The sequence below is a fragment of the Monodon monoceros genome, unplaced genomic scaffold (genome assembly GCF_005190385.1).
Source record: "Monodon monoceros isolate NGI ecotype Baffin Bay Population unplaced genomic scaffold, NGI_Narwhal_1 Super_Scaffold_9, whole genome shotgun sequence".
NCBI lineage: Eukaryota > Metazoa > Chordata > Mammalia > Artiodactyla > Monodontidae > Monodon > Monodon monoceros.
This window is the reverse complement of record NW_021703786.1, coordinates 27746870-27766690: the sequence shown is the minus strand read 5'-3', so window position 1 is coordinate 27766690 and position 19821 is coordinate 27746870. Positions and strand designations below refer to the sequence as shown.

Sequence of the window (19821 nt, the reverse complement as noted above, 5' to 3'; positions counted from 1 at the left end):
TGGCCACCCTTCCTCGCCGGCTTCCCCAGCGCTGCCGAGTAGCCGTGGCTGCAAGGTCTGTCTGTATTTCACCTCCTTGGTGCTACTCAAGTGGCGCAAAGGAGAGCGCCAGGGGAAGAGGCACGAGGAACATGCAGGTCCGATCTGTGAAGATGGATCAGGGCGGGTGGGGAGAGGCTGCCTCGAAGCAGAAAAGTATGGGAAGTGAGCCTATCTGGGCGTGAAGCCATGTCCTCAGTCACATGCCCCAGGCCTAGAGGTGACCAGGCCGCTCTAAGCACCACCATCCCCACTACAAACCATGACTCTTGGAAACGAGGGCAAAGAAGCAAAGCTCTGTGCACCTGCTCCCACCACGTCAGATGCAAGGCCTGACCCCAGGGTGGCGGCCGGGAGGACGCTGTAGACGGGGCTGCTGTCTGAGCCTGCCGGGCCATCTGTCTGGGTGAGTCGGGGTGAGAGAAAAAATGTCTCATTGGCCCCTGAACCCAGTGGCCTGGTGGGAGCAACCGTCAGAGACAGCCGAATCGTCAAACAAGGAAGAAGCGAAGCCCATGCTCGGCAAGCAACAGGTGGAGGCCGCATGCTCGCAGCCACCCGTCTGCGCAGCGCCCGCTCGCGGGCCTGGCTCTCACCTGGCGGCCGGATCCCAGCAGCAGCCCGCAGGGCGTTGTAGCTGGACACCCAGTTCTCGTGGTCCACGCTGCCCCTGCAGCCCACCACCTTCACCCACTCCGGGTTCTCGTTCAGCACCTCCCCCGTGGCGGTGGTCCATTCCTTGCCCAGGCCGCCCACATACAGATGCTCGTCCTTCACAGCCAGCCACTCAGCTTTGAAGCCTGGGGACAGGAAGACAGGGGGCGGGCCTGAGGCGACGGCCAGCCCTCTGCTGGCCTGGCTCCGTGTGTCTGGTCAGGCAAGAGCAGAGAGCTCTCTGGGTCTGCAGCCTTGGGCGTCAGAGGTCCCTCGGGGCGGCCACAAGAGAGCAGAGGCCAGGCCAGCCTGCTGGGAGCTCCACCCCAGAGGGTAGGTGGTTGGGATCCTCTCTTTAGCGCTGACCCCACGGCGTTCACGAGGACGCAGATGGACGCCACCTCTGCCTGCTGCCTCTCCCTTCTCTCTCCCGGCCCTCCGGAGCCCCCGCATCTTCCTCCCAAACTCACCCCAGAAACCCTGCTGGGACCACCCGCCTCACAACCCACGTGAACCCTGCTGCGCCCTGCACAGCCAGAAAGGCCCACCCCCCACTCACAAATCCGCAGACCCCAAGCTCCCTGTTTCTCGAGCCGTCAGCCCCGACTCAGACTACACCCAATCCTAGGAAAGTGTAGCGAAGTGTCACACAGAACGCGCCTGCGGTCCTTGAGGCCACACCTGACACATCCCTGAGTCAACTATGTGCCAGTGGCCAGACCTAAGCGGGGCTTGGCGTGGGGGCTCATGGTAGCCACGCCAAACAGTGTTTGTTTTCTTAGACATATTTACTTACTACGAGCTTAGTTTTGAAGGCTGTGTGGGTGCTTTGTTCTTCTAGCATATTCTCACCTGTTCCTACACCGTGCTCTAAATTGTGCTTGCTTCGCAAATGTTTTGCAAATTTCCTGCCACCCCGAGGAGCTGGGGCTGCAACCCTCCCTGCAAGATGCTTCTCTGCAGGTGGCTCTGGATGACGGACCACAGGGCAGCCCTGAGCTCCCTTTATCCAAGGGGCAAACAGAACTACTGGATGGTGCCCTTCACGCCCTGACAGCCTAAGGCAGGAAGCGGACAGCCAATGCTTTCAATAAAACGGTGGCTGAGACAGTCCTGCCAACCTGCCCAGCCTTGAGCACACTTGGGAGAGATTTTTATCACCAGGAGAGGGGGAGGAAGAGGGGCGGGGGAGGGCCTGGCAGCGGCCCAGGGAGTTAATACGATTCCTCCTTTGACCTCAGGCGCCTGCCGTGGAGTTTGGCTTTCTAGAAGGTGTGGACCCACCCGAGGGCACAGGCACACGCAGAAGTTGGTGCCAACTCTCCTGCCGCCCTGTCCGAAGGCTCTGGGCACTCAGGCTCCCTCTCGCAGCTCTCCTATCCACCTGCTGGCAAACAGCAGAGCAGTGGGGCACAGCCGATGCCAGAGGTCCAGATTCCACTCAAGGGGTGGGGGGCGGTCACTGCTGCTCACACAGACCTTCCTTCTGCTGGGTTTTCAGAAAGGAGACGTTTGCTTTTTAATAAAGTCTTGGTTCAAAATGAGAAAATCTGACGACCCGGCTTTAAAGGTGAGGCATGTGGAGGGTGCAGGACGCAGAAAGGGGCTGGTTCCTGGGGGCAGTGAGAGCAGCGGCGGCGGAGCCCAGCCCCGCTCCTGGAGAGGCCCCGCCTCCCCCGCAGGCCCCCAGCAGAAGCTCGCGCTCCTGGACACAGCTTTGGTTCGATGTCTCGGAGGCTTCTGCTCACACTCTGGGGGCCGCAGGTCAGAGGCAGGGAGGAGACTAGATCTCCCTGACGTCCCCTCCCTCTGGACCCGTGACTGCTTCACTGCACACGTGTGCAAACCAAGCCAGCTGAGGGTGACCCAGGACCTGTCCTCTAGCACTGCAACGAGCCCAGGGGACAGATGGCCCGACTGACCTTTCCCCACGGTTCCGTCGCCGTCGGACAGGATCACCCAGGGCACGGCCTTGGAGCCTTCGATCTGGTAGACAACGCCTGTCCGGTCATCCACGGAGTAGAGCTTCCCATTGAAGACAATCAGATCCGACAGCTCCATGCCCCGCCCCTTTTCCGCCAGGTGGGACTCCAGGACCTCGCGGCCTTGGTCCCACTCCACGGCCACCCTGTCCCCACTGTCTGACAGGGTCAGATAGCCCTTCTTCAGGTAACTGACCCAGGTGTTTTCCTCTTGGGCCCTTGACTCCGTGTCCAGGTCGGCAATGACAGCGATTCTGTACCGAGTCCCGCCCGGTGTCCTCTGGGGGGCTGACAGGGGGTAGGTGTCGTTGTACCGGTCAGCGGATGCCTGGCCGAGCCTCCAGTTGTGGGCATTGGGCACGGGGGGCCGGCCAGGAGGAGGGCGGTGGGCGTAGAGCAGCCAGAGGACAGCGGCACCCAGGAAGGAGGGCAGGATCACCTTCCAGCGGGGGCGGAAGCGGGGGTCTGCGGCCTTGGTCATGGACGCCAGCACGGGAAGGCCCCCCACGCTGATCCGGAGGGAGTGCATAGACTCATTCCATTCCAGGGGGTCGGAGGGCTGGACGGGCATCAGACTGAAGGGCAGGCGGGACCTGCAACCCAGGGGGAAAGGAGAAGTCAGCGACGGGCCAGGCACAGCGCTTCCCGCTTCTGTGAGGGCACACGGTCTGAGGCCGCCTCAACCAGGGTAAAGAGCACTGCCGCGACTCTGTGCCATTACTACTTCCTTGGCTTAAGTAAACCCCGACTCTAGCAGTATCTGTGTTTACTCTTATTCAGCAAGAAGAAAAGTCTTTCCAAAGCAATGTTATTCCATCTCCTCTATCCCAGCTGGCAAGACAGAAAGCTCGGTGAGAGAAGGTTCCGTGTAGGTTCCGTGCTTTGCAATCTTGCTGGAGGGGCAGCACGTGCTGGGGGGTGGGGTGGGGGTCAGGCAGGACAGGGTAACAGAGAGAGTACAGGTGTGTATTTTAATCCAAGGTCACCTCAGCCGAGAAGCCCTCCCTGACAGCTCTGCTCCCGATGACGGCACTCTCCATCCCCTTCCCTGGCATCTGTCACCACCTGACATCATGTTATAGTTATCAGTTTGTTCACCTGTGTCCCCAACTCCTAGAACAGTGCACAGTGCAGACGCGTGCTCACTGAGTGAGTGAGCTGTTACTTCCTCCTGGGTTAGGTTTCTGTAACATTCAAATATAAGTATAAAACACATTCAATCCAAACAAAAATAGTTCTGGTTTTGGCAATGTCCGTCCCCTGGCGTCTTTCTGTAATGCAAATGGCTGAGGGACCAGAGTCTGACGGGCCCTCACCGACTGGAGCCCAGCGTGTCAGCTCCAAGGACAGCGTGGCTCGCCACAGCCCATTCCCTGGGCGCAGCTCGAGGCACAGCTCCAGAGCAGGTTGTAGCGGCCAGGAACAGCAGCTCCTGTCCCCAGCACAGACCACGCAGCTCAGCGAGGCCATAGCGGCACCAGGCCGGCGCTGTCTCTGGGGCGGAATCAGCAGAACGCCAGCCCTCGGCCGCTCTCAGTCTCGGCCTCCAGCTGTAACTCAGTAGGTCTCAGCCTGAGAAACTTCCCTCGGGCCATGGAGCATTTCTGCCTTGGCCCCCAAAACAACCAACGGTGTGACTTTCCGTGCAGATGCCCCTCCCTCCACCAGGCAACAGCTGGGAAGGCTGCGGGGTCTCACGGCGATCTGGTGGCTCTGTGTCACCCCCCACCCTTTGCCCCCCAAATGCAGAGCGTGCGGCCCCGCTCCTAGGATGGAAAATCACAGCAACAGGTCCACATGGAAACCAGGCCTTCCCCTTCCCTTGCTTTTTGGACATTCTTACGTTTCGTCCACAGGGTCAAGTGCAGAAAAGTGACTTCTAAGGAGGAAGCAAGACGCGTGGGGCCCTGCAGAACGGCCTCGGAGCCTTCCTCTCCTTCCCTGGGCACTGGCTCCCAGCTCCCCTTCTGGGAGAGGGCTCCCTCCTCCCCCAGGAAGCAGCCCCCCAAGTTGCCATGGAGCTGCAAGCTGGTCGCTGAGGACTCTGCGGGAGAAACAGGAGTCCCAGCCCCTCCTCTGGTCTCGCCAAACCGAGGCTTCAAAAGCACAGCCAGGCCAAAGCTGCCCTGTGTCCACGTCCAGCCCAGTGTCACCACTGAGCTCTCAATTCCTGCATCTCACCTCCTAGTCAGAATTCTGCCTGGATTTCTAACATGCACTCGCCCACAAATCCTCCCCCCACAGGAATAGAGGTGGTGATGGAGGACGGCCATAATTGCAGTTGCCCTGGTCAAAACTTTCATCGAAACCTTGGGAGATGGAACTTTCCACCTGAACATACTTTGACAGTAAGTTATGAACCACCACCACCTCAAAAAGCCTAGGCACAGCCCTGGTTCCCCTCCTCGCAGCACCTGCTCCGCCAGCAGGCCCTAGCAATCCGGCCACCCCTCTCCTCCCCATCGGCTCCCATCTGCTCTCACGGCCCCTTCTCACTGCAACCACACAGGCCGCCCTCCAGCCCCTGCTGCCACTCCCCTCCCTGACAGCCACTGGTGCCCCGCAGCCAGCGACACCTGCTATTCAAGCCAGTCCCTCCAGCCACGTCATTCCCTGCTTCGTGAGCAAACCCTTGCTACTTACACGACCCCTGCCAGCCCTCACCCCTCCCCAGCAACTGGCCACGCCAGCCTCCCTTCTGTCCCGACGGCCCAGCCGGCCCTCGTCCCCCAGACAGGGCTTGCCGTCCTCCCGCCCCGGCTCCTGGCTGTCTCGCTTTCACCTCCTCAGGACTTCCCTGCCCACCCTGTGCCCGTCCACCCTCTACTCCACAGCATCCAGTGCTGAAGGAGTGAAAAATACACCCACTTCCTGAGCAGCCCCTCAGCGTCTTGCCCCTGAGCCCCACCTTAGTTACGCGCAAGCCCATGGCCCTGGATCACTCCCTGATGGTCGAGTTGCCTCCTGGTCACAGAGCCGCAGGTGCAGTGGACACAGTGTCTGCCAGTGAAGATGTGTCGCCATTGCGATGTGGCGTCCTCACCGCCCCCGGTCAACCCTCTCCCCGTCCCTGAGTCACTATCCTCACTGTCACCAGTGATCCTGTCCCATCTTCCGCCCACTCGCGCCAAGCAGAGAATCTGAGGCCACGGTCCAGGGGCCAGTGGAGCCCGCCGGCCGCCCAGCCCTGGTCCGGGCGGAGCGCCTCCTGCTCCTGCTCAGGCTCAGTGCAGCCCCGCCTGCTCTTCTGGTTCCTTCCCGCCGTCTGGACTGGTCCAAATCTCCCATCCGAGTCACCGCTCTATCTCCAGATTACACTCGCAGGTACACTGAAAGCACTTGGTATGTTAATGGATGAAGGTGAATCCATGAATCTACGAATGAATGGAGAGCCCGCCCCCACCCTGTGACACCTCTGTTCCCCCTGACCTCACCATCCTGGAACAGCATTCACTCTCCCGTCCATGCCAGGGTCTGCCCCCTGCCCCCGGAGATGACCCACCGACAGGCCTGCTCCGGGGTCCCAGCCCCGAGATCAGCCCGTAGGGTGTCTTGTTGCACCTCCTGCCAGCAGGCACGGGGATGTGAGTTGTGACCTGTCTGTGGTCCTCCTCCTGCCTGTCTCTTCTCAGCCCCCAAGGCTGGCTCCTTCCTTGCCACCCACCTCTTCTCCTGAATCCACACCTTCTGAGCCTGAATCTTCCCCCGGAATCCAGGCTAGGAGCCCAGCTGCCGAGCTTCCTGTGGCCGCAGCAGGTTCCCCTCAGGAACGTACTGCTGGCTGAGGGCACTCCAGCCCTCAGGGGCCATCCTCAGTCAAAATCACTCACCTCCTCACATCCAGGCAGGTGCCAGGTCCCCTCACCCGTCTGTACCCCAGCTCTGGATTCCCGCCCCCACGGCCTCTGCCCTGGTCCTGTCTCACCTTGGCCTCCTGATGACCCAGACCGTCTGGGTCCAACCTGAGTTCTGCCACTTACCAGCCGCATGACCTCAGACAAGTGCCCTGGCTTCTCTGGGCCTCCGTCTCTCCACGTGTGGACTGTGTCTGTGACGTGCTGGCTTCCCAGTGCCACGGCCGCTGGCTCAGATGCTGTAGGCCTTGGCGCTGACTGCCTGCCACTGGCTGGCTGCTTTGTTCCTCACTTTACTAGCACCTTCGCCCACCTGCTGGGGGGGGGTGCGGCTTTGCAGGCAAAGCTGGCTAGGTGCCTGCCCATCCCTGCAAGCACCAGGCACGGCTGCAGAGTCAGTGACCTGGACAGCCTGCAAAGCTGAGAATATCCATACTCTTCCCCCCCCAGGAACAGATCCCCAGGCTAGACCCTTCCCAATCTATCCAGCACACAACTGACAGAAAGATTTTCCTAAAAAGTGAAACTTTACTAGCCCCCAACGCCTTCCTGCTAAAGGACAAGCTCCGCAGCCTGCAGGGAAAGCCTCATCGCCTCGCGTGCGCTCCCCACGCACAGCACGTTGTCTGCAATCCCACGATCCGTGTGCTGAAGCCCTGCCTGGGATGCCTTCTCCACCCGGCCACACGGAACCACCTAGAAGTCCCTGGCTGTCCCATGAGAGTCATGCCTCCGCTGTCCCTTCCCCCTCCTGCCCTGCGTCTATGAAGTGCCCTTCCCCCACCAGTAAGCGTCCCTCCTGCGGGGGGGCTGACACTGGTCCCAGAGGCACCCAGGCCGAATCCCAGAGCCTGTGACTGTCTCCTTCTACGGCAACAGAGACTCTGCAGATGAGAGCAAGTCAAGGGCCTTGCGATGGGGAGATTATCCAGGTGGGGCCGCAAATGCGACGTGTCACGGAAGGGAGACAGAGGGAGACTCGATGACTAAGAAGAGGTCCACAGCCAAGAAACGCGGGGGACCCCCAGAAGCTGGAAAGAGGAGAGGACGGATTGCCCCCTGGCGCCTTCAGTGGGAGCGTGGCCTTGCCCACACCATGATTTCAGCCCAGTGAAATGACATTCAGATGGACTTCTGGCCTCCAGAACTACGAGGGCCAGTGAAGATGTGTCACCATGTGTTCTTTTCAGCCAGCAAGTTTGTGGTGATCTGTCAGGGCAGCCCTAGAAACCAACGCACCCCTGATGTGCCTGCCGCACCTCTGTGTGAGGCCTCTCTCTGGGCAGGGGCTCTGCCATCTGTCTGGCTGCGATCCGGTCCACAGCCTCCCCACTTGACTCTGAGCCCAGGAGCGAAGGGGCTCTGCTCAGTCAGGTTGGCTCCCAAGACCTAAGGACACCTGGGGTTCGATCACCTTTTGTTAAATAAACAATCATTCAACTGCTCTCAGTGACAGGAGAACTCAGGCTGCCTTCCAGAAAATCCCTTTAGCTTCACCACTGGATCAAAGCCCAACCTTGGTCTCCATCCCTCCTTTAGGATCCCAAGGAATTACTTTTATTTTGTAGAAAAGAAAGTTTACAATCCCATGCGTTTTCACGCCATGCCACGGTCTGCTGGTTTATCACCTAAAACTGATGGTGAGCTGCCTGTAGTGTCTTGTTGCTGGAGGTCTGGTGCCAAGCGAGAGCTTGCATTTTCATTAAAAAACCAAACCAAACCAAACCAAACCACGAGAACCAAGAGAAACGAGCCAGCGCAGGTGAGAGGTGAAATGGACAAAGCCGTTCCCAGTAGGGCCGGGCTGACGCTTCTCCCCCTGCCCACGCACCTGCAAACACTAAGCAGGTTAAATGTCTGCTTTAGAGTAACAAGAAGTTTGTCAGTCCCACCACGTGCAGCATGATGGGCTGACTTTATATAACCCGGGAAACTGGAACCGAGTTGCTGCAGTAAAAAGTCACAGGCTCTTTCACCAGCCAGGCTCGCCTGTTGAGGGGCCCTGCAGCCAAGTCCTCTCCTGCTCAGAAACCCCAGGGCACGGCACCCCTGCTGGCTTCCTTCTCCATCGCCAGCCCCACTGCAACATCCACAGAAAGAAGTCGCTGATTGTCAAGGGGCAACAACCATCCAGGAGGCTCGAGTCCTAATTTCCTTCCCGGTCCCCCCTCTTTAGGGTGGGTATCAAGAACGGCTCACTGACACTCATGCTTTTCCGGTTTCTGTTGAACCAAAACTTCCTTAGAAAACAGGCCTGAAACAGCCAGGGGTGGCATTGGGGTCTGTCCGCTTGCCAGTGGGTTCCCAGGCCCAAGGAAGGCGGTGCGACCTCTTCCTGCATGTCTGTCCAGGGTGACGCCGCCTCCCCACCCCAGAAGCAGGAGCCCCTCCGAGGTCTGGTTACGGTGAAGAATGAGGACGGGCTCCGACACCCCTACCTCCACGGGCCATCCTTGGGCCTTTCGCCACTGGACTTAGCAGGGCTTAGACAAAAGCGGGCGGCAACTCTGGACACAGCTGAGCGCCTCTTTCTGTAGCTTCCTTTAGGAACACTGGTGTGACAGGTGGCAGGGCAAACAGGTTTAATGACAGCTGCCAGGGCAAAACTCCTCCCCTTCAGGATCTAGGGAGGCAGGAAGCGACAGGAGGCCCCTCCCAGCTCCCTGTCGCCCAGAGTGGCGGCCACTCTCCTCCCAGCCTCTCACTCCTGCAGAGCAGCTGCCTTCCCTTCCCTGCCTCGGTCTCTGATCTGAACGGTCCCGGGGAGCGGCATCCAGACAGCAGACGGGCCTCAGAGTTCCTGCTCTGCTCATTGCCCAAGGGCACTTCCTGGTTAGAAAGTCAAGAGCTAATCCCGTCGACATCACTGACCCTTCGGGGCTGCAAAGACAGAGGCCAAGGGCTTCAAAGCCGCAGCGAGGCAGCATCTCAAAGGATGCGGGTGATGTGTCTCAGCTCCTTGAGAATGTGACCTGACTCATGGCATTCTTCTGTTCTGGACTCGCCAAGGCTTCCTATTTTGTATTTGGAAAGTCCATGTCAAGTTTGGACAGGGTGGGCAGCAGACGGAAACCAGGGAGGAAGGAAAAGGTCCCAGCAGTCCAGTATGTCCTTTAGGGACTCCTGAGGTCAGGGCTGACTCTGCGTGCTACCTAGCTCTGCACCTCCCCTGACTCCTCTCTTTCTCTGCAAACAGGCATTCACAACTGCCTACTGAATCCAGTTAAATACACCTTGAGATAACTTAGTTTTCAGCCCTCTGTCTTGTTTTGAAGTCGCTACCCAAGAGGAGTGAATTCGTTTTCTGCTGCTGCTGTAACAAATCACCGCAGACTCAGCAGCTTAAACACCACAAACTTATTTTAGTCTTGCAGGACAGAAGTCTGATGTGGGTCTCACTAAAATCAAGGGCTGTGTGCCCTCCTGAGGGGCTGGTGGAGAATCTGCTTCCTGGCCTTTTCCAGCTTCTCATGGCCGTCCACATTTCACGGCCCCCTCCTCCACCTTCAAAGCCGGCAATATTGCATCTCTCTAGCCTTCCTGCCATCATTTCCCTCTGAAGTTCTCCTGTCTCCCTCTTCCACTTTTAAAGACCCTGTGATTACACTGGGACCACCTGAATAATCCAGGATGATTTCCCTATTTAAAGGTTGCCGGTTAACAAGCTTAATTCTGTCTGCTACCTTAATCTCCCTTCGTCACGTGATATATTTGTAGATTCTGGGGGGTCAGGATGTGGACACCTTGGGGGGGCATTATTCTGCCAACCACAAGGAGGGAGACAGGGAAAGAACCTCCAGCTTTTCCCACGGGGCAGGGCCATTCACACACGGCTCTGTCTCTGGGGCAGGTGGCACAGTGTCAGGACCATCCACAGTGTTGCAGTTATCCCATCACAGTAGGGCTGCGTGAGCTTCAGTTGTATCGTTAATGTTATACTTGGAGGATTTTTAGCAAAAAGTTATCTTCCCAGTTGGAAGTGAGGTCCCAAACAAAACCACACATCATTGGGGTTGCTTCCCAGAGAGCCCACAAATATGGGGACACAATCACCCCACGATCGACCTGAATCAGGGCTTGCTCCGACAGTGGAGGTGCACTTGCAAGAACCCATCTTCTCCCCCACTTTTCTCAGTGGCCATCATCACTGGGACTCATTCAACCCTTGGGACCCCTTGGAGCCCTTCTGGGTGGGCTCCAACCTCACCCTCACTCTCACACCGCCAGTAACCATAGCTGTATCTGGTCTGGCCTCGTCTGCACACTGCCATCTGGAGCCCTACTCCGGCCTCATTCCCCACGACCCATTCTGCCGGCTGAGCACGAATGGAAGTAGGGCTCTGCTTCAGAACCTGGAGCTGTGAGTCCCACTTAATGACTGGACTTACTACAGAGAAACACGTAGGATTCAAAAAAAAAGTGTAGAAAAAGAGAAAACCGAACATCTTCCCAAACAGATTTCTCTATTATCAGGATTATTTTTTCCTAATTGATCACCTTGGTCTAATAAAAAGGAAAATCAACATAAAAGTCCTTAAAGATCAATATGAAAGTTTTAGATTCCCCTAATGTTGGCATTTAGTAAGATCTTTCCGGGAATCTCCACAGTCCAGAGTGTTACTGGAGGGAAAAGAATAATCACTGGCTTTTTTTTTTTTTCCTGTGTCCTAGGTACCATTCCACAAACATCTGAACAATAGGGAAATGACTTCCTTATCATAGTGCAGAGCTATTTCAGGACTCTGGACCACATTCCCAGAGCTGAGATACTCTTGTTTTTGAAGGAGAAAACACTAGGGCATTGATCCACCTACCCCCCCCCCCCACACACAGCTGCCATGAGGATGGCCACATTGCTGCCTGGGAAGTCCCGAGACTCAGATGAAAGGGGCGTGTGTCTGTGGCAGCCTCCAAGTGCTCACCTCAAAGGCCACATTCAGGGAGTGGGGTGGACACAGCCGCTCCTCCTGCACCCTGGGTCCCTCCTCCCTGCCTCTGTGGCTCGGGAATGCCTGGCACATGCTCAGGGTGCCGTCAGACCGGCATGTAAAAAATCCCTCAAGTATCAACGGCTTAAAGTCTATGACACTGCTGTGGGCTATGAAAAAAAGGTGTGACCTACATTTGGTGAACATCTTTAGGGGGAAGATAGGAGACTTTCAGCTAACAGAAGGTATCAAACGATCAGATCATATGGTGGCACAAAGTATACTTGCACACACGGGATTTCCTCCACCACCCTGTGATGTCACAGTGCCTTCTGGGAGCAGATGAGAAATTTGGATGAGAAAAAGAGTGAGAAGACAGAGAATCCTGTTCCCAGACCACTGCAGTGGCCTCATGACAGCTCCTGAACAAATCTACACTTCCCCTGAGTCCTCTCCCGAAGACACTCTCAGGACGCAGCCCCTACCAAGTGCAGAGGGAGGGGCTGGCCAGTCAGTGTGCCTCTCAGGCCGAATAGAGGGCTCATTGAGGCCGGCAGGGAGGGGCCCCCCGGGGAGGCTGCTGGTTGCTCTGGGAGGTGCCCCACCATGCCCACAGGCTCAGGCTGGGCCGTTCCACTGAGAGGCCTGTGGGGTGGGGCTGGGGGCTGGAGGAGGGCCCACAGCCTAATCCAGGAAGATCTTTCTCAATCAAGCTCCTCAAAGGGAGAGGAGGGAGAGGCTGCAGAGACACCCCCCACCCCCGGCTCCTGAAGGACTGCAGCACTGGCTTCCTTCTCATGGACCCCCTGTGACCCCACGCTTTGGTCAAGTTTTGGTCCTTACACTGAAGAGCCAGCAAGATTCAGTCGACACCAGGAGATGCGCGCTCCCAAACCTACAATCTGTTGAGAACGTGGTGGGAAAAAATGTCAAGCACATACCCCTAGACAGGCAGGCAAAATGGAGCAAGAGTGCTAAGGGACACTGGTCTCCTGGGGGACACGCAGGTGCCCGGGAAAAGATGTGCCTGGCAGACAAAAGGGTGAGCGCAGGTGCAGGTGCCTGCCAAGCCTAGGGACATGAGAGCAAGGGAGAGGCACCAAGCGGCAAGGATGGGCAGGAGGTGCCTGTCCCAGGGATGGTGCCCATCCAGGCCAGATGGAGGCTGGGAGGAGGGGAGAGGGCAGGATGTACAGTTTGGGTGCAAAAGGAAGAAAAGTGCTGAAGGGAAGGAGAGGAAGGCCTGCTGGGGTGGGGAAGGCTGGCCTGCTGCAGGTACGACAAAGTGCCAGTCAGAGAGCGGAGGGCTCCCTAACTGGTTAGGAGAGACCCTGCGTAGGTCAGAGGAGCAGCAATGAAATCACAGCGGGCAGGGGAGGGTTGTTCTCAAGGATAGTTAAGCGTCAGAAAGGGAATGCATCCTTCAGGGTCAGAGGGGGTGATGTCCCACCCTAGTCAGAGCGGGGAGGTGTCCACAAGTCGGGGGTTGGGGCGGGGGGGAGTCTTGCAAGTCTGAGAGGGAGGAGTCCTGCAGTCAGAAAAAGGGTAGGAGTCCCCCAGGTCAGAAGGGGTTGGAGTGCCGCCGTCAGACGGGATAGGTATCTCATAAGTCAGAGGCGGGGAGGTGTCCCGCAAGTCAGAGGAAGTAAGAGTCTTACAAGTCAGAGGGAGGAGGTGTCCGCCACCAGTCGGGAGAAGAGGACAGTTTCTCAAGAGTCAGAGGGAGGCGTCCCACCACAGTCAGCGAGTCAGGGGGCAGGGGCCCCGCTCAGTCAGATGGGGAGGGATCCTGGGGGGGGGGGCCGGGGTCGGGACGCGGCGGGGTCGGAGGAGGCGGCGGGCGCCGGCGGCCGCGGGCAGGCCGTCACTCACCCGGTGCGGGCTGGCTCCGGGGCCCGCGGGCGGCAGAGCCTCGCTGCGGGCAGTGCCGGGACCTAGCGAGCGGCCGACTTCCGCCCGGCGTGCTCGCCCCGCCTCCGGGCAACACGCTCCCGGCAGCCTCTGCTCTGCGGCTGCGCGCGGGTCGCCGAGCCGGCTGCTGGGAGTTGTAGTTTTTGCTGCTCAGCGAGCGGGTCCGGGAGGAGGAGCCGCCGGCCAGGGGATAGAACGGAGGGAGGGGCGTTGGAGTCTGCGCCCACCCGCAGGCCATCTCCGCCGCGTAATTCCGGAACTTTGGCCAAGGCAAAATGGGAAGGGGGTGGGATGAAGGCTATGAGGAAGGGGTTATCATTCCTCGAGCTGAGATTACAGGACCCCTCTCCTGGAGGCAGAGAAGCGTGGGCCCCTTTCTGCCACCCTCATTCTCAGAGAGCCCCTCTCCTTGGCTCTTCTAATCGGCCACATCGGAACGTTGATCCGTTTCCAAAGCAAAGATCAGATCTACAGGCTGTACTGTCCTGGGAGGTGGAGGGTCCTGGGGATGGGGTGGAGGTTTCGCTGCCACTGGTTGGCAATCAACGAATCCTCTCCCAAATCAGGGTCTCTGATTCATCTCGTTTTGCCAGTCTCCTCCCCAGCCCCTGGGGCTGTTTTAATGGAAGTGTTAAAAGGTATCCTGGCCCTTCACCCCCCAAGTCCTGCAATGTGCCTATTTCAGAAATCCTGAAAAAACCTGGTAGCGGTGGCGCGTCACCCAAGAGCTTGGCTAGGAGGGTGCCTCAGTGCTCTGCAGGTCTGCACCTGATTCAGCCTTTCGCTGCCTGCAAACAGCCTCGTGTCTCCCAAGAGCTTACAGATGCACAAGGGAAAAATTCAAATTATATAAATGGTGCACAGTGAAAAATAACCCCCGGTCCCGTTCTGCATTCCCTGCCCAGAGACGATCACTATTACTAGTTTCTTCCTAGGGGTATTTTATGACACACAAACTAATCATAAACACATATATTAAATTACCTTATTAAAAAAATGGAAATGTGCTGAACATGGTTCTGCATTTTTTTCGGGGGGGAACCTTCTTGAATTCATTTGTTCCATACACCATATATACTGTTATTATTGTAAATTCTTCAAATCTTTTATTTATTAAGATATCTAAATCTATATATGCCTCCCAGCTTAAGAACTAAAACCTTAGCCCCGTTCTCCTGAAAGCTCTTTTGCTACTCCTCCCTCTTCCCAATTCCCTCCCACCCCAAGAGGTAATCACAATCTTGCATGTTGCGTTAATAATCATTCTCCTGCTTGATTTTATAATTTTAGCAAATAGGTATGTATCCCTAAACAGCATATATACCTATTATAACTTTTACAACAATGAACTAAAATTCTATGCAGTGGATGAAAGATCAGGTCGCTCCAGAGGTATTATCAGGTGTATTAATTTTGCCCACTGATGGCATTAAATGTCTTTTCATTGCCTGACTACTGAGAGTTTGTGTTTGTTTCTTATATTTTTCGGTCGTTTCTATTTCTTCTTCTGGAGATGCCCCAATATCTCTGTGCTCTTTTTAGGAAAGAATCCATCTTCCCGCATTGATATGTATGCAATGCCAGTTTTGTCATAGATCAAGTTTCCATATACACATGGGTCTGTCTGGGGGCTTTCTGTTGTACTGATATAATTTCTCATAGTAGCTCCAATATCACTTCCCTCATCATTACCTCTTTATAATAAGCCTTCATATGTTGCAGGACAATTCCGCACCCCCTCCCACTATATCCCACCCACCCCAGCCTTTTAGGATTTTGAATGGGATTGCTTTGAATCTGCAGATTACTTGGGAGAGAATTGAGATTTTTATGGTGATGAGTCTTCTACCCACGAGCATGGTTTGCCTCTCTATTTACCGAGGTCTTCTTTAACGTCTTTCAATAAGGTTTGTGATTTTTCACTTCACATTAATGCTTGTTCCATATCATTATATAGAGAGCTGCTTCATTCTCTAGAGAGCCACGTGGTATTGCGCTGTGTGGATGTCCTGTAATTTCTTTTACCAGGCCCCTAATGATGTCCTTTTAGGCTATCTGTGATCTTTCTACATTACAGTGACGCTTCCGGACATATCCCAGAACGTACTTATTTGAGCACAGTTATAAGTATATCTGTAGGATAAATTCCTAGAAGAAAAATGATTAGATCAAAGGGGCCTTGCATCCTCTGGTGAATAGACACTGCCTTCCCGGGAGGCTGTGGCATGGAATTGCCTTCCTCCCAGTCTACAATCATGTACAACCAGGTTTTCCTTCCGATTTTCATTGTCCTTGTCCTCTTTGCATCCTAGGAGACTTCACCGTGACCTTCTCCTGGAAATGCTCTCCTCCTTTTGTTTCTGTGGCTCTGCATAAAAAACTAAAAATTCTTCACTTTAATTGTTCATTCATGTGTCTACTTACTCATTCGTTTCAGAGTGAAATGCCTAGAATCGTGCAGTCCACCAGGGGGCCCTCCTATTTTGTACATCAAATAAAGTAGTATTACCTAACCGGTCCATCTAGGACTATCTCTGTGTAACTGAAAGTGCTGGAAAGGAATTCCCAAAATAGGGGAGTAAATGTTGAGAGATGGAGAAACCGAGGCATGGGGCATTTAATGTCTTGATTAGAGTCGGACAGCATATAAAGGGCAAAAGTAAGACGGTGAGTGTATTTTCCTCTCCCCGACCTCCCACCTTGGCATGGAGTCCAGAGGGCAGTCCTTCTCATAGTGAGAGTGTCTTCTCCAGGTGTAAGGATCACAGCAGATTAGCCTGTTGCATCCTTGCAGTCGCCAGTCTGATTCCCACCTGCCCCCAACCCTTCCAGAACACCAGCAGCGCCATCCAGGAGCAATGAGGGTGGGCCAGCGGCCAGGGAGGCTGGGTCTGGCTGCCAAGTTTCCATCTCAGCTCCTTTCCCAACTCCTCATGGAGGCTCTCCCACCCCCATCCCTTGGCAGTGGGAAGCCACCATCCTAGCCTTCCTGTAGCTACCCTTTGGAAGGGAATTCAAGAGTTTGCAATACCAGTCTCTGCCCTTGACAGTGGGATGGCTGGGCAGCCTGGCCCAAAATAGCTGGGAGAGGCAGAATGTTAGGGCCCCGGGGGAAAAAATCACAGCGCCGTTAATGACAGGCTGTGCTTATCTGGAACCGAGCGCCTTGCCGACGTTAACCGAGGTCACGTAGTTTTTTCCGAGGATGAGAAAACAAGCAGAGTGAGCACAGTGACATGCCCAGGGAGGGAGAAGGAATTGCCAAACCAGGGAGTGCACAGAATGTGCTGCGTCTGGGCGGGGATTCCAGGGAATGTGCCCCCCTCCCAGCACCGTGAGCCGCTGGGTTTTACATCCCATGAGTTGCCCTTGTCTGAGAATGTGGAGCCACTTGGGAATGAATGTTCAGGAAGACATTAGCAGTTTGGCTCAGACATCCTTGTGCAGGAGGTGTGGGCTCCTAGGGAATTCCAGGATGGGTGTGGCCTACGGCTCTTCTGGGAGCTTAAGAGACCTCTTTGGGTGGGGATGGCTCATCATTCTGGTTGGCCTTGGCCTCTGACCCATCTCAGGGCTGATGAAATCTCCCCCAGTCACTGCTGCTGGCTTTGGGTTCTAATTCGTTAATTTTGGTTTTTCACCATGACTCTTGTCCTAGAGCCAGCCCAGACTGCCTGACGGGAAGATATTTGCTGAACTGGGAACATTCTGCCCTGGTTGCTGGGGGCGGGTGGCTTTGGCCACGATGGAGAGAATCAAGCATTGCCAAATCTGTCCTACTTACCACTTTAAAGCAGTAAGGAAGTACCTGACAACGGGCATCAGGGCCCTGGCCAGCTCCATTTGCGTGACATAATATTTCTTTTATTGAGAGCTGACTTTGCTTTCTTTGGGAGCCTAGCCTGGCGAATCTTTGCCCAGTTGCCTGTTGGCTTGAGTTGTGGGCCCTGGTGGCACTACCCAACATGTACTCAGACTTCAGTTCCCATTCTCTGGAACTTCCCTCACCTCTGAGACTTCTCTTTCTCATGAATATCTTGGGAAACCCTAGGCTCTTGTTGCCACATTTAATATCAACACCCCCTAACCCCCAGTTTCTGCCTCAAAAAAATGAGTAATCTCTTCCTAACTCTTGGGAGATGTGGGGACTCAACCCAAGAGGAGAGAGGGAAGATTATCCCTGGAAAAACACTGATAGCTATAATGAACATTCTCATGCTTTACCCCAAATCCCCCAGTACAAAAAAACTCTGAAAACGTAGCGTTCCCTTAAATGTGGCACAAAACAAATTTCACGGAACAGTGTGACTTGAACTGTTGGGAGACTGTACATGCCCTTTATTTGTGCCACTTAGGACTATGTACGTGTCTGATGAAGGGGCCCTGCCCAAAGCCTACTGGGTAAGATGCTCTAGTGATAGTTGCGGCCTATTCTAGGTACATCTGTCCTCACAGGTTCCAGTAAGACACCCTGGACCTGGCTCTGCTTTACAGGCAAGGGGCCTAAGGCTCGCCAAGGTAGGGCAGCATCCCCTGACTGAGGACTCAAAGACTCCTTTTAGAACAAGCCAGCTGCTGCAGGAAGACATGGTCATTGTCTGGCTGTATTTCTAGAGCTCTGCTCTATATTGGGCCTCTGAGTTCATGTCTTGGAAGGATCTTAAAGGTAACTCTCTTAGTTTTTCAACAACAAAGCCGTCTTACATGGGGGGCAAGAGGGGGACAAATCTTCCAACTTCTCATCTCTTTCTCTTCCAAGCTGCATGCCCAACTTTGTGTGCATTGAATTCTGGTATCGGTCCAGGACTTTCCCAGGTCTGAGTCTCCTGGGAGTTTTCCCATTGCACTCAGGGGGTTTCCAGATCCTAGGAGTTCTGAGAAAGACCCAAGTCCTCTAACGTCCCAGACGAAGGTCCCACAGAGGCTGCATGAAGATGTAGCCTACTTGCCTCTTCTCTCGTGTTGCTGTCACCCTGCTGCGAAGGTTATTTGAGGACAGAGAGACGAGAGGAAGGTCAGTGGGTGTGCTGGGCCCGGGTCTTGTTTACCAGGACACGTCCTTGGGTTATGCGTGGGAATGAAGATGAGCTTATCTCTGGGTTTTCCTGTGTGGATAAGCAACCAGGGATGTAGGGTTTGCCAAGTCTCAGACACACGCCAAAGATCATGAGCAGTTCTGAGTCTTTTAATGCCAGCTGAAGTGAAACCACATCTCCAGGGGAGACGCATGTACTTAATCTTGCCTCGGAGTCCTTGAAGTTCTCCAGGGTCACGGAGCATCAGGACCACTTGTCCTTCTGCTCCCACAGGAGCAGGTTGGTGGCCAGGGTCTTTCCCGTGCCTGGAGCCCTCCGTCTCCTTTCATCTCCATCATTCTCAGCTTGCCCTGGCGAGAAGGTGTGCCACGTGGATGTCAGAAATGCACACCCCTCCTCCTCCTGTTTTGATTTCTTAGCTTTCCAGGCAGACACATGGGGAGGAGAGGTGGAGAAGAAATTCCAAGGCAAGGAAGAGTGAGACTCAGTCTGCTTTGCCCCGAGCATCCCAGTCCGGCATCTCTGCTTCTACATCTCCTGTCCAGGTGTAGCCAGAGGGAGAGGCCCTGGGAGGAGTGATGACAAAACAAAAAGTGCAGGGAGGACATCCAAACATTGGAGAGACCATGGGAGAGGGGGAGAAACAAAAAAGAAAGAAAACCATTATCATTACAGCAGAGCTGTGTTCCTCAGGCCAGATCCTTCCTCTTCTTCTGATTTGATAAGATTCTAGAACTATCCAGATTCAGACTTTGGGGATGGAGACCAGCCTGACCAGGGGCAGCCCTCGAGAAGCCTAGGGCAGCTTATCAGGATGCGAGGAGGGGCCAAGGAAGTTGTATGAGGTGGAGAAAATGTCTGTTTTTCATATCAAGGAATGAAAGGCCTGATGGAGACTGAGAAATGCTGACTTTCCTGCTGGCCCCACCCACCCTGCCCTGGCTCACACGTCCCCTGGAAAGTCTGCACCCCCAGCCAGGGTTCTTAACCTTTGGATCACAGACTCCTCCAAGAATCTGATCAAAGCATTAGACCATCAGCGTCCAACAACGCACATGTGTGTACACACACGGGCACACATGCAAGTTTGTGTTCTGTTCCGGGGGTTCACAGATTCCCCCAGACCTGTCCATGGTCCCCGGACCCCAGGTGGATGTCTCAGGTCTGCCACCATCTGGGGACGGATTCCAGGGGCTTGGCTGCAAGCGCGCCAGGAGCTCCTTGGAGCGCATCCCCCTGCCCCCCAGCAACTCGGAGCTCCCAACCTTCCTTGTCCTGGACCCCCGGCCACGCCCGCACCTGGAGGGACTTCCGGACTCTCAGAGCCCCGCCCCCAGTCCCCGGCCCCCGCCAGCTCCCAGGGTTGCCAGGAGGAGGGTTGCGCTGGGCTCCCCTCCCCCGCCCCCGGGCACACACA

General features: G+C 55.6%; 1 protein-coding gene across 2 annotated transcripts in view; it reads right to left on the bottom strand.

The window, feature by feature from the left end:
- CANT1 (calcium activated nucleotidase 1) overlaps nucleotides 1–13427 on the bottom strand; it is a 33852-nt gene extending 20425 nt beyond the window's left edge. Inside the window, exons 1-3 of one of the 2 annotated variants that reach the window (XM_029211894.1) lie at nucleotides 13330–13427; nucleotides 2616–3268; nucleotides 636–839 (exon numbers count right to left, since the gene is read on the bottom strand). In XM_029211894.1, coding sequence (XP_029067727.1) covers nucleotides 636–839; nucleotides 2616–3246 — 835 coding nt within the window. In that variant the 5' untranslated portion in view covers nucleotides 3247–3268; nucleotides 13330–13427. Of the gene's footprint in view, nucleotides 1–635; nucleotides 840–2615; nucleotides 3282–13329 lie in introns of those variants that run through there. The other variant, XM_029211896.1, reaches the window with a different exon arrangement.
- Between the last annotated feature and the right edge of the window lie 6394 nt (nucleotides 13428–19821).